General features: G+C 46.6%; 1 protein-coding gene across 4 annotated transcripts in view; it reads left to right on the top strand.

The window, feature by feature from the left end:
* Window positions 1-14,701, top strand: part of LOC137627076 (uncharacterized) — a 95,338-nt gene that overhangs the window by 5,669 nt on the left and 74,968 nt on the right. For 2 of the 4 annotated variants that reach the window (XM_068358065.1, XM_068358064.1), the window contains exon 1: window positions 10-210. The exons of the other annotated variants lie outside the window; for them this stretch is intronic. In XM_068358065.1, the coding sequence (XP_068214166.1) occupies window positions 175-210 (36 nt within the window). In that variant the 5' untranslated portion in view covers window positions 10-174. Of the gene's footprint in view, window positions 1-9; window positions 211-14,701 lie in introns of those variants that run through there. 4 annotated transcript variants of the gene reach the window in all.

Genomic DNA, 14,701 nt, shown 5'->3' with positions numbered 1-14,701 from the left:
GCGACCTGCCATCTAGTGGCGAATTAAATAACCACAGTTGTAAACAAAGCTACTCTTCATCATCGCCAGTCACCTAGTGTCAACATGGATAAATCTTCCCAAGAAGAAGAATAATGATAATTTTGTTACAATTTATTGGAATGTACTTGCAACAAAGTGTGTCTCTGTAGCTGCATGGATGCAGTGGAAATAATAACAATGAAGGAAAGGGTAAATATCATACATGTCATTCATTCTATTCTAGCAATCTTACGTTTACACTAATGATGGTGGCTATGGCACCATTAATGAAAGCATTTGAATATGTACATTGCACTACGAGGCAAATATTTGGAGCCTTTGAATATCAACGGCCAGTTCCTCATGCGTTGATTAAAAATGGACCTAAACTTTCCCCCCATAACCTAACCTACAAGCCGTGTCCTTACCTACAGACCTGATGGGGGGCTAACGCCCCCTGTGATCCCCCCCCTTACACTGTCGTATTCTAAGTTAGCCATAATAATACATACAGGGGGCAGCTATCATACATATATCCCAAATATTTTTATTAAGATTAAGGTAATTGTTTATTGTATTACAGGGTGAGATTTCGAACAGAAAATATATGTTTTCCTGTAGTAAATAACGTGATCTAACCGGATTTTGATGTTCATTTCAATCAGAAACAAACAGATCAACCAATTCGGCTAACTTCAAGTTGCACGGTGTCACTTCTCTTACGAATGTCCTGCGAATGGTAACATTAGCAACGTTACCAATAATACAGTGTTACCAACGTTGATGTATGGTACACAGAGTTACCAACGTTGACGTATGGTACACAGAGTTACCAACGGCACGCTGACATTACTAACGATAGCAATGATAGATATTTCCATACGTATTTTAAATAATTTCTCCTTATAAGTTTTACCCAATATATAAAAAGTACAAAAAGGGCACAGAACCTAACAAACCCACCTAACCTAGCCTAGTAGTATGACAGGTCACAAAATAACATTTGATCTACATCGGACGTTGGCAGCACTGGTTACTGTATTTTTTCATGACACAATCTTTGCAACGGCGCCTCCAAAGTTTATTCAGATATACTGTTTTGTATTTTCCTCCGGTTATTATAATTTCAAGAAGGCAATGAATAGAGAAGAAAAGGCTTGTTTTACGTTTATATATCGATTCCCCAGTATGTTTTCCCCACCCAAAACCCCGAGTTCCCACTGGGGGTCCCCCATTATCGGAGGATATAGATGTATATATATTTTTGAAACTATTCATTTGTGACGGGAACGAGTGTCATTTTCGAAGAGAGCGTAATTTTTTCTATAAGAAAAAGTAGTTGTTTTCCTAGGTTACATCGCCCTGTAATACACTACAATGAAACCAAGATGAATTATACAATGACCATCAACCTATAGCAGTGACGCCGACATCATGTTTGATTGTATATATTTTTTTTGATAGAATATCTCATGGTTATGTTTTTATCATTCTTGATGGTGTTAACCATCAATTTTTGTGATATCTGTTCATATAAATTTTCCAAGCCATGGTAATTAAAAAAATACGCCGTTAGGTAAAGTGTACTTTGACATCACAATTAAATTTGATATATTTTATGTCGACTATAATTTACACCAGCCCAATTGATTGGAAGATGCGTCAAAATTCGCATTTTGGTTAACATATGATACTTTATATACTAGCGAAACTGAAATTTGCTAAAAGAAATGGAGGAACCTTTGTATAACAGCGGCCAGTTCCTACCGCGTGGATTGAAAATAAACATCACCTAACATAAACTTTCCCCTCTAACCTAACCTACAAGGCGTGTTCTTACCTACTTACGTAATGGGGGGGGGGCCTAGCGACTCCCCCCCTTACACTGCTGTATTCTAAAATATTCTAAGTTAGATGTAATAACATACAGGTGGCCACTATCATACGTACACCATGAAATGGATGAGTGTGCTGGCTAGTTTGTGTATTTTTCTCTGGTAAATATATAATACTTTAATTTCTAGCCAAATACATGAACCATATATTTTTCCTACTCGTTATCTTGTGTTCTATGCCTTTCTGACCTTGATTATTGGGGCAAACCACCTGTTCATGAGTTTTTGGACCCCCTTGAATAAAGATAATTATGGGGGACCCCAGTGGGAAACTGGGGTTTTTAGGGTGGAGAAATGTCATAAACGAGTGATTTACAGCAATAATAATGGTCAAAAATGCAAAATAAGAACAAGATGACTAGTTGTAAAAATATATGGATCATGTAAGTGACTGAACATAGGTCAAACATGATTATTCAACACATTTGAGATTTGTAAAAGGGTACAGAACCTAACAAACCCACCTAACCTAACCTAGTAGTTCCCCAGTCACAAACCTTCCCAGGTCACAGCCCCTAGCTGGGGCAAGCCCCCGGACCCCCTTCCCAGGTCACAAACTAAAACGAAATCACAACTCACAAATAAATCCTTACCCTAAGTTTGGGAGGTCGAAGGCTGAGGGTCTTCTGTCGACAAAGGAAGAACTGTCACTGACCCTGTTGTAGACGTAGATGGGTGGGGGTACAGTTTGGTGGGTTGAAGCAGGAAATTATGTAAGCTCTCGGACCTCTTGTGCTGGAAAAATAAGCACACTTTAGTTTGCTAATTATTGAAAAAACGAAACAACGTTAAAATACATATTATAATAATTTTTACCTGGCGGATAAAGACATAACAAGATAAATATTGAATGAAATATTCTTCTTGAATTCCGCCATGGAGAACGTAACTCTTGATATCCCGCCACAGCCTTTCGATGTTTTGAGTATGTGCACCTGTCTTGGGATCCACAAAATCTTGTGAATGATTCACAGTGAGGTGCACATGTCGGTTAATTAAAATGTGAAGTCTATCTCTTACTCCAACTCCATGGTTTACATCTGGACGTTGAGTTACTGTGGTAACTGCGCATGCATTGCTTGCATTTGCTTTGGCCAGGTTTTCTGGTTTTTCTATGATGTAATCATTACCTGACTTTTTTTAATCAATTAGGAGCTTTCAAATACTTTGGCAGAAGCTCCCGAATGTTGTTCTACAACAGCCATTTGTTTTTCCTCCCTTTCCCTTCAGCTTGAGTTAAACCACCATCACATAGAGACATCTTCAAGAGGGAACTTAGGGAAGTACAATCTATTTTGAAATATAGTGTAATTTCATCTATGTCAGCAATTAATTAGGATGTAAATGCTCTCCGTTCAGTGTATAGCTATTGTTACCCATGTGAAAGTAAAAAATAACCCTGAAATAATGAGCCACGGAGATTACAAGCACAGCTCAACATTACCACTTGCCAGTATATACGGAGCAAAAACCATTAGAATGACGTGAAGTGAATCCTAGATAATTATGATACTTTAATTTTTAGCCACTTACATGAACCATATATTTATCCAACTGGTTATCTAGTGTTTATTTTGCATTTCTGACCATTATTATTGCTGCAATTCAGTGGTTTTTTTGGCGTTTCCCCACCCAAAACAAAACCACTTTTCCCACTGGGGTCCCCCATAATTTTCTTTATATAAGGGGGCCCAAAAACTCATGAACGGGTGGTTTGCTCCAATAACCATGGTGAGAAATGCATAAAACACAACATAGCAAGTGGGAAAAATATATGGTTCATGTATTTAGCTGGTGAAATCTAACCGAGGCCCTTTGCGTCAATAAGCGTAGGAGGAGAGGATGATTATGATGATTTGGCTAGAAGTTACAGTATCATATATTTACCCATGGATCACCATTTTCCCCAATTTATATACAGTAGTGTGGTAATTGAGAATATTATTATTTGGATATAATGAATTTTTGAATTTGCCTAGCTGTCAAGATTTTGAAATTGATGGGCCAAAACAGAATTTCCCAATTGAAGTTGCTTTTATGCATGAGAACTACAAGATTCATGTTCCTTTAAGCATGGGTATTTCATGGCCAAACTATTCCAGTATACAGTAGTTTAACCCAAAGCATTATTTGTTCCGTAACTGACATACAAACCACGCTATTTAATAGGGGTTATTACTTTCGGCGTAGCTGAAATGACGAGCCATTAGAATTTTAACGAGGGTTTACTACCCCACCGCTAGTTAGCGGGGGGTAGGGAGGGTAGCTTGCTACCCACCCCCCTCACACACACCTGTGCTTGAGCTCACTTTGCTCTCGGCTCGGGTGGTAGTCAGACGTGTCCGCTCTCACCCTTGCCTCTCTGACAGCCATTAATGCCTTTTTGCTTTCTCTTCTACAGGTGTGTTTGTGAAGTTGGCCTCTGCTATCATGCGCAAGTGTCCTGGATTACCCGACCGCCCTTGTGGTACGTTTATGTCGGCGGTTGAGACGGACCCTCACACCCTTTGTCCTTATTGTAGGGGGCAACGGTGTGATAGAACTAATAAGTGTGGTGAGTGTAGGGAGTGGTCTACCTCCCAGTGGGAAAGGTTTTCTCGGCGACGGAAGAAGAAGTCCAAGCGGGATATTTCTCCTTTGAAGGTTTCTTTGAAAGGAAAAATTCCCAAGGACTCTTCTTCCGTTGCCCAAACCTCCACCGAAGCTCCCGCTCGATCGGTTTCTTCCGAGAGACCGTCGAGTGGTAGCGTAGGCCATAGTTCTGTTTACCGACCTCGGGGTTCGGGAGAGGGTGTTGCTTCCCATAGCAAGGCAGCTCCTTCTCCTCCCCCTGGGGAGGAATTAAATATTAATGTAAACACTAGTGATTTGTTCCAGTTTTGGTCTTCCTTGGGGCTCGAAGGTTCGCCCTCCAAGGAAGCCTTGTTTGACATGATCCGGTTGGGTGCCGCTGTCAAACAATCGCCGACTTTGGCAGAGGTTGATCCTCTGTCTATCGTCAACGTTGTGGTGGCAGAGGCTTCCGATGCGGTATCTCCGACCTCTGCAACTGATCAACCTGCTGTGGCTGAAGGCTTAGTTTCTCCCTTTGCTCAACCTTCGAGGGAGGAACTAAGTCCAACAGTCTCTCCTGCTGGTCATTCTCCCCCTCGGGGGAGTTCACTCACAGAGACTCCTCTTCGGAGGACTGCTGACGGTCAGCTCGCTGACCCAACGGCCCCCAGAGGGCACATACGGTGTAAAGCTCGCCTTCCTCTTCGCCGGAGAGGCCTTCCTTCACCTCACAAGGGTGTGAGGAGGCGCCTCTTCGGTTCATCATCATCGCCACAGTCCGCCGCAGAGGAGCCTTGTCATCGATCTCCGACTGTTCCTGCTACAACCCTGGACCTCTCTGTGGATCGTTCGCGATCCCCTTCGGTGGAAGGTCGTCCTTACAAAGGACACGTCGACCTTCCACCCGTCAGACCTGCTGACCTGCCGTCGCCGTTCCTGGCTGCTGATGCGCTGTGGGCGCCTACCCATCCTGTTTTTGTGAGACAGGCAACGGTCCCTTTGCGGCAACAAGGGCGCATGCGTCCCTTACGCGCCAGTGCTTATCTGCTGCCGACGATCCTGATAAAGCGTGTTAGCGCTCACCGTTGGCTGATGTTTCTGCTAAAGTGCATCAGCGCTCCCCTGATCGCCAGCGCGCCTTCAACCTTCTGCGCGCCATCGTTCTCCTGCGCGCCAGTGCTCTCCGCGCCAACGATCTTCCGATCTGGGCGCAGTAGGGAAGTTGAATGCTTCCCCTGCTCGTCAGCGCTCGCCAACGAGCCGTCGATCTTCACCTGCGCGCCATCCCTCGCCAGCACGCATCTGCGCGCAGTCACCCACTCGCGCCCAATGGTATCATCGCCCACACGGGCTCTTCATCCTGGTCCTGCGCGCAACCATTCACATTCGCGCGCGCGAGTGCGCAAACTATCTTCTGCGCACCCTGTGCTATCTCCGGCATGCGCTCCTACGCGCCATCGCCCGCCCGCACCCTCGCGCGACCCCGGGTATTCCCCATCGCGCGAGCACCAGCGCGTTCGCCAATACCCTCCCACGCGCGAGGCTGCAGGACAACGCGCGTCGCAAGGTCACCATCGCCACTTCCCCCCCCGCAAGCGCAGAATAGCGCGCTCGCCGGCAGGGGGAAGGTTCCAGAAAGGTCCAGAGACATATCTTCTCCATCATCTTCTTTTCAGGCGAACCCCCCTTTGGTAACTCCTCCCAGGGATCGGTCGATCCCTGTCCCTCCAGAGGGAGTATTTGACAGCGCAGCCGTCAGCCAGCAGCCTTGGTTTGGGACACTGGTCTGAGCGGTCGTACAGGCGTTTAAGCCTGTTCTCTCTGACCTGGGCCACAAATCCTTGGCAGCTTCTACTCCCCTGAAGAGGAAAAGAGGAGTTTCGTTTCAAACGTGGTAACTTCTCCGAGGGCAAAGCTGACTCCTCGTAAGTCTTTGAGGCAGGCCCCCTCACCCCCCCCGACTTTTTCTCCCTCTCCTTCGGAGGAAGACTTCCCGTCCTCAGGGGAGTCACGTGAGGTGAGGCGTTCCCCCATCGCACCAATGAGGGAAACCCCACCTCGCGCTGGAAAGTCTTCTCGGGTAGGGGTGGAGAAGAGCCTACCCCCGTCGTTGTTGGAGTTTTGCATCCCTCCCAGGAGGGAGTCGAAGGACTCCAAGACGGTACCAAAGTCTTCATCAAGACTTAGACCGGAGCCAGCCAGTCATTCGGAGAATGTCCGCGAGTCCCCCCAAGAAGAGCCTTTGGGGACAGAAGACTTCGCTGCTAGTCCTTCAGGAGGAGAGCTGCAGGAGTCAGAACATGCGTTCTGGCAGGTTCTGACCCTTATGAGGACTCTCAATGGGTTTGCTGTCCCCAGAGATTCCTCCTCGTGAGGGCAAAGACACGGTCTTGGACCGAGTCTTTGGGACTCAAAAACCCTCAAAGGCCAGTGCGGCTTTGTCCTGGTCTCAAGGGGTCAAGAGTGCCAGGGACAAGATCGAAGTCCAGCTCTCCGAGCTTGCCTCCTCCAGCCGATCCAGCGCCAGCAACAAGCTCCTCCCACGTCCTCGTGTACAACAGAGGAGGTACTTCGACATCGTAGAGGAGACTTGTTTGGCTCTTCCCCTTCACCATTCGTTGGAAGAGCTTACCAGGGGAGTTCCTCTTGAGAGAGACTCCAACCGGCAGGTCTCATTCTCGGCGACTGAGATCCTTAGCCAGGAGAAGATGGAGAAGTGTGCCATGTAGGCCATTTCGTGGCTGGATATTTGGCTAGGGACCATAGGTATCCTGATACGTTCGGAGGATTTATCCAGAGAACATACCAGGAAAGCTATGGAGACCTTTCTGGGCTCGAACCTGTGCCGCCCAGTGAATAAGCTCCATTTAAGCACTTATTCTTAGGTAATTTACTGCTAAATATACCAGAGAAAAAATGTAAAGGAGTGCTAGGTTAACTAGCTCGCTCACCTATTGGTGTCGGTATAAAATTGGGCGTATATTCCAGAGGTCCCGCACTATTTAGATTAATCCACAACAGAGAACCCCAATAGAGGAGAGCCGTTCAACCTCACTCGGTACTACTACAATGCATCCGCTCAGAACTCAACTCCGTTTAGCACGACTTGTGCAGTAACCCGCATTTTTCAAGTGCTCTCGATTTTTGGATATTTTCTAGTGAATTATGGCTTCTTCGTCGGTTTCCCAGGAGACACCGTCCAAGTTAAGTACCAAGCTGGGTTTTACTGTGTTTTGAGCAACCTAGATCGTTTAATATTTATATTATAGGAGTTTATTCTCTTCGTTCATACCGATCTTGCTTGATTTCACTACAGTTGGTACTCCTGTTTTTGAGAGCTTTTAATTTTCACTTGCGGTGTTACTATGTGTTTTATGTTTATTATCAAATATTATTTGTTATTGTGAATATTCATTATTTAGCGTTTAGAATCCTCGTGGTTCAATTTTTGGGCCGATATCATTTACGTATCGCTATGGCTGCCGACCGTGCTAAGGCGGCAATGTTATTTTAGCCATCAGGTGTGTCTTTTGCGATTTAATTATTTATGTTGCATGCCTTGCCCAAAAATTTTCTATGTGTTTATTCATATATTTAACGCTTTTATTATTATTATAATGAATATTTGTGCCATTACTCCGTTTGATCTGTCTGTTGGGGATCGTCAGTTGGTAGCCCTGCTGCCTCGTATCACGTGATCCTCCCCCACGCTCCCCCTCTAGCTAGGTGGGAGGCTAGGCTTCTCCCCCCTCCACTAAGGGACCGTTGCCTTCCCTCCTTTTAGAGGGGGTAGTTAAGTGTTTATGGACTTTGTCCTCCGGGTGGCCCGGCGGTTTAGTCTCTGTCTAGTCTGGTTGGCCACCGGTCTACAGAGTTGGATCCCGGTGTACCCTATTTTATATTCACTTTTCATTCTGGCTTATGTTATACGAAACCCTCCGGGTTCGATTGGCAGTTCTTAGTTACAGTTCCGCCCCCCTATTATTTTATAACATTTCCTATGATGATTATATATGACAGATCACTACCCCGGAGTCCCTAAAGGAATTGGTATTGAATATACCTTTATTTCCCGGCCCGGGGTCTACCCCACCCCGGGAAATCAGACACTATGTGTCTTAATTCCTTGTTTTTGCATCCTTTTTTATGCTCCCGGCTTGACCGGAATGGATGGCTATACTTTAGTTTCAAGTCAGACTTATGTTTAGGCCCGGGACCCCCGGTCCCGCCCCTATGTAAGAATATTATAGTTAAGCTCTAACCTTGCGTTAGACCTATGTTAGGCCCGGGTCCTCCGGACCCGCCCCTAAAAAAAAAAAAAAAAAAAAAAAAAAAAAAAAAAAAAAAAAAAAAATTATTTTATTTTTTACAGTCTAATCTTGTGTTAGACCTATGTTAGGCCCTACTTAAAAGAATAGTACAGTTAAACTCTATTCTTGTGTTAGACCTATGTTAGGCCACTTATAGAATAGTACAGTTAGGCTCTAATCTTGTGTTAGACCTATGTTAGGCCCGGGTCCTCCAGACCCGCCCCTAATTAAGAGAATTACAGTTTCTCATATACTATTCTTTTTACAGATGGTGCATTGTCTGACGCCGGCCTGTGCAGCTGTTCTGCACCAGCCTTGTGGCCACTCCGTCTGCCGATCTCACGCCCCTTGTGGGGTTCAACTGGAAGACGTTGTGGTATGGCACCCGGATAACTGTGTGATTTGCTTCGACCTCATCACTACCCTTGGTTCTGACTCGGTGAGTCCCGTTGGCTATATTGCCTTCTTATTTTATTTACTATTAGTAAGATATTTATGGTCTTGAAGGACCATTGGGAGTTTCCCTTTTATAATTCCCACTATTATTTCAGGCATCCCCGGAGCAAAAGTCTGCGGCTCGGGCCACACTGAAGGTGTGGGTTGGTGGTTTTGCCCGGAATGTAAAGTCTAAGCGGCCGTACGTCCTATCTGAGGACTACTGCACCATGGTTTACCCCAACGCCAAGTCTTCAGCTGCTGTGGCTAGGCATGTGGCAGCTCCCATCATTGCCCACATTGATGCCACTATAACGGGTCTCATCGACCCAGAGCAAGATCCATCGGACGCCCCCGGAGGTCTGGAGGACAATGTTGCCTCCATGAACCTGGACGTCGAACCAATGTTGCTAGACGAGCCGGATACAGGTAGGGTGGTAAGTGAGGCAGGTGTGTCCGGCGCTGAGATTCCTATCCTCAGCCCCGCTCTTTCTTCTTCTTCTGATCGCTCTTCCTTTCTTGGATTTTCTGGGGACCGTGATTCGTCTCAACGTTCATACCCGGTTCCCCCTAAGGATAAGTCTACTTCAAGGACCTTACCCAAAGCTCGCAAGCCTCACAAGACTTCTCATGGCTCTAAACATGGTACGAACCCGTCTTCAAAGACCTCTGGTTCCTCCTCTAAGTCTCACGACCCGGGAGTTCCTTCCGCCCCTCCTGCTGCTAGCCCGGGCCTTTCCGAATCAGCTATGCTTCGCATCGTGTCGGAGATGCAGGAAAAGTTGGTTTCGGAGATGCAGTCGAGGATGGACACGATGTTCTCTAACTTCGGTCAGAGAATTGGGGCTTTAGAGCAAGGAGCTCCGGAGAGAGTCCAAAGCTCTCTCATACCGGATGCCTCTAAGCTCCCGCCGTTTGCCAAGAACAACCCCTGGCGGATGGCTCTTCATTCCCCGTTCTCAGACGGAATGTTGACTCTGGAGGGCCTTGGCACTCGCCCTCTAGAGGACTTTGAATTCTTTCCTCCGGGTCTGGCATTTCCATTTCATGGTTATGCCAGACTTACCGAGGAAGCTTTAGTCCGATTAGACAAGGTCCCCAAAGAGACGGTCATCTTCCCGAAGGAGCAAGCCCAATCTGTTTGGGCCAGATTTTTGAATGACATCGGCTGCACTAACACCATGCTGACGCCTCATAAAAGCTCCTTTACGATGTTCTTAATGGACAAGACCACCTTGACTCCATGCGTCAATAAGGTGGCAGAGCTTGCCTTTCAATATGCTCTGGAGGAGAAGCCCTTGCCTCCCATCCGAGAGGTGGATCCAATCTCCCTCCTTCTTCCCTCAGGTATTGAGTGTTGGGACAACGTCCATACCACCTTTACCTCCGGCAAGCTTGCAGCAGACTGTGCCTCAGTCTTGTTTAGTGAGAAGCTTCCCCGTCTCCCGGAATCTCTCATTAAACAGGAATATGATTCCCGCCTACGTGTGGGCCGTACTCTAAACCTGGCCACATCCACGGAGTCGATAGCCTTGACTTACGATACGGAGAGTATTTTTAAGTCTCTCAACAAGGCTACGCTACAGTCGTTATATTATGACTTATATGACTTTGCTACTGCTAAACGCAGATGTCGCAAGCATGTTCTAGCTGAGGCGACGATTAGGCATGAACCTAATAAACTCATCCGGTCCTCCTGTTGGGGTTCAAATCTCTTCCCCGAGGATCTCGTAGAGGAAGTCTTGGCGGAGGCCACTAGGGTTAATCAGAGCCTTAAAGCCCGTTGGGGTTTGACCCCTAAACGCAAGTATGACCCCGCAAATTATCAAGCCCGGGGTAGGAAGAAGCTTAGACCATATACCTCCACCCAGTTCAGGCAACAACAGAGTGCTTCATCCAACTTCCGGCTGCCTCTTCCTCCATCTTCTGTTGCCCCTGCACAGCCTTCCACCTCTCGGGCTCCTTCGGATGACTATGTCACCGTTCTGCTACCTAAGAGCCAGCTTTCTGGTGCCTCCGCCACTTCCCCTGCCTTTAACCAGTCCTACGAGGCTCATAGCTCTTCCCAGAGTTATGGTAGAGGTAGAGGCTACCACCGTGGCTCTAACCAGAACAAAGGCAGGGGAAGAGCCTTTCGCAGAGGAAAGAACTTCCGAGGCGGACGTGGAGGCAACTCCTCAAACCAATACTGAGGTGCAGCAGGTAGGGGGGAGGCTCTATGCCTTCCGCAACAAATGGAGGTTCAGTCCCTGGGCGTTCAGTATCATCTCCAAGGGACTAGGGTGGAGTTGGATTCAAGGACCTCCTCCTCCGAACAAATTTCGTCAACATTCCACTCCGGACCTGGTCGAATTTGTCCAGGAACTTTTACAAAAGAATGCCATACAAGAAACGAAACATCTGAAGTTTCAAGGTCGGCTGTTCAGTGTCCCGAAGAAGGATTCAGACAAGAGAAGAGTGATTCTAGATCTATCCCTTCTCAACTTGTCCATTCAATGCGACAAGTTTCGAATGCTTACCGTCTCGCAGGTGCGGACCTTACTTCCCCGTGGGGCCGTCACCACCTCTATCGATCTTACAGACGCCTACTATCACGTCCCGATAGCGAGACACTTCCGTCCGTACCTAGGCTTTCGCTTAGGGGACAAAAGTTACTCCTTCAAGGTGATGCCTTTCGGGCTCAACATTGCCCCAAGGATCTTCACAAAGCTAGCAGAAGTCGCTGTTCAGGAACTCAGGAATCAAGGGATTCAAGTAGTAGCCTATCTGGACGACTGGCTCATTTGGTCAGACACCTCCCAAAATTGCCTAAAAGCCACTCACAAAGTCATCCATTATCTTCAATCTCTAGGCTTCCAGATCAACTTCAAGAAGTCCCGTCTTCTTCCAAAATCGAAGTTCCAATGGCTCGGCCTGCAATGGGATCTTATATCTCATACTCTGTGTCTTCCCAGACCCAAGAGGTTAGAGATTGCAAGAAACACCAAACGCTTTCTCAAAGACAAAGTAAGTTCCAGACGGCTTCAAGAGAAGATTCTGGGGTCCCTTCAGTTTGCCTCAGTGACGGATCTTCTTCTGAAGGCAAAATTGAAAGATATCAATCGTGTCTGGCGTTCGAGGGCGAACCGGAAGCTCCGGGACAGGAAAGTCCGCCTTCCTCCCATTCTACGGGAAAGACTTCTTCCTTGGACAAGAGCAAACAGTCTGTCAAAGTCAGTTCCCCTTCGATTTCCGCCCCCGGAATTAATCATTCACACAGACGCATCCCTATCAGGTTGGGGCGGCTATTCCCAGCTCAAGAAAGTTCAAGGTCTTTGGACTCCCTTGTTCCGCCATTTTCACATCAATGTGCTAGAGGCCATGGCAGTTCTTCTAACCCTGAAACGTCTCGCTCTTCCCAAGAAACAACACCTTCGTCTGGTCCTCGACAGCGAAGTGGTGGTCCGCTGCCTCAACAGAGGCGGGTCAAAGTCAGGGCCTCTGAACCATGTTCTAGTAGCCATATTCTCCCTAGCAGCCTCGAACCGTTGGCATCTTTCAGCTGTCCACCTGGCGGGAGTCCGGAATGTAGTGGCAGACGCCCTGTCCCGGACCTCCCCTCTAGAATCGGAATGGTCACTCGATCTAAAGTCATTTCGGTGGATTCTCTCTCAGGTTCCCGGTCTCCAAGTGGACCTCTTCGCCACGGAATCCAACCACAAATTGAGAGTATATGTGGCTCCCAATCTAGACCCTCAGGCTTACGCCACAGACGCCATGTCACAGAATTGGGACAATTGGGAAAAGATTTATCTCTTTCCCCCGGTGAATCTTTTGCTGAAAGTTCTAGACAAACTGAGATCCTTCAAGGGACAAGTAGCCTTGGTCGCACCCAACTGGCCCAAGAGCAACTGGTATCCTCTCCTGCGGGAGTTGAGACTATACCCTCACCCGATACCCAATCCGGTTCTGTCTCAGATAGTACAAACACGCGTTGTGTACGCTTTCTCAAACATTCAGAGCGCCCTAACTTTATGGACTTTATGAAGTTTGCGGCTATGCATGGTGCCAATATTGATCCTCAAAACACCTTGTTCCTAGAATCAGATAAACGGGATTCCACCATCCGTCAGTATGACTCTGCAGTTAAAAAGTTGGCAAAATTTTTAATAGACTCAGACGTGAACTGTATGAACTTGAACCTTACAGTCACTTTCTTTAGATCTTTATTAGAATCAGGTCTGGCAGCCAATACTATCACCACTATTAAATCGGCTCTGAAAAAGATCTTCCTAGTGGGTTTTAACATAGACTTAACCGACTCTTTGTTAGCTTCAATTCCGAAAGCTTGTGCCAGACTGAAACCGGTTACTCGTCCTACCCCGGTGACCTGGTTCCTTAATGACGTACTCAAATTGGCTTCTGATACCATTAACAGTTCTTGTGATTACATGCCCCTTCTCAGGAAAACACTTTTCCTAGTGAGCTTGGCTTCCGGGGCAAGAATTTCTGAATTGGCAGCCTTGTCGAGAGACCCGGGTCATATTGACTTTCTGCCTTCAGGAGAGGTCCTTCTTTCTCCTAACAAATTCTTTTTGGCTAAGAATGAAGACCCTCAAAACAGATGGGCCTCCTGGAAAATTGTTCCCCTCACGCAAGATCCGTCGCTGTGCCCTGTCACTACTCTTAGGTCTTATCTATCCCGGACCTCCTCTAACTCCTCGGGGCCTCTATTCGTTAGAGAACAAGGCGGTACCATTACTATTAAAGGGATCAGGCAACAAATTTTGTATTTTATTAAACAAGCTAACCCTGACTCTTTTCCTCTTGCACATGATATCAGGGCGGTTGCCACCTCGGTGAACTTCTTTCACCACATGAATTTTACAGACCTTTCCAGGTATACAGGGTGGAAATCACCGTCAGTGTTCAAGAAACACTACCTTAAACATTTGGAAGCCCTAAAATTTTCTACAGTAGCCGCAGGGAGCGTAGTTACTCCCGAGTAACTCACAGGTTAATGCCTTGACTCTTTATCTCTCCCTCTTACCTGCCTCATTTATACCCTATTGTATTCGTTGGTCTCGCACCTGAATACTGTTATTATATTTGTAAATTTTATGCTCCTGAGTATCTGTATATATTATCACTCACGGCATTATTATACCTACCTTATTGGATTTATGTTCATATTTAAGATACCCTTATAATTGTTTTTTGGTACTCATCTCTGATTAAAGCATCCTGTATTTCTCTTACGCTTATGTTTTTTCCTTTATTTTGCAAGTTTGGTGACATTTTTCTCTTGTATAGATTCACTGGGCGGCACAGGTTCGAGCCCAGAAAAGGGATTTTGACGTAGGAAAAATCTATTTCTGGGCGAGGGACCTGTGCCGCCCAGTGAACCCTCCCAGCTCCTCTCCCTTGGAGTCCCCAAACTTTGGGTGCTAAGGAGTTGGGTTCTGAGCGGATGCATTGTAGTAGTACCGAGTGAGGTTGAACGGCTCTCCTCTATTGAGGTTCTCTGTC

Source organism: Palaemon carinicauda, chromosome 34, assembly GCF_036898095.1.
Source record: "Palaemon carinicauda isolate YSFRI2023 chromosome 34, ASM3689809v2, whole genome shotgun sequence".
Lineage (NCBI taxonomy): Eukaryota > Metazoa > Arthropoda > Malacostraca > Decapoda > Palaemonidae > Palaemon > Palaemon carinicauda.
This window is presented reverse-complemented; position numbering and strand designations above follow the sequence as displayed.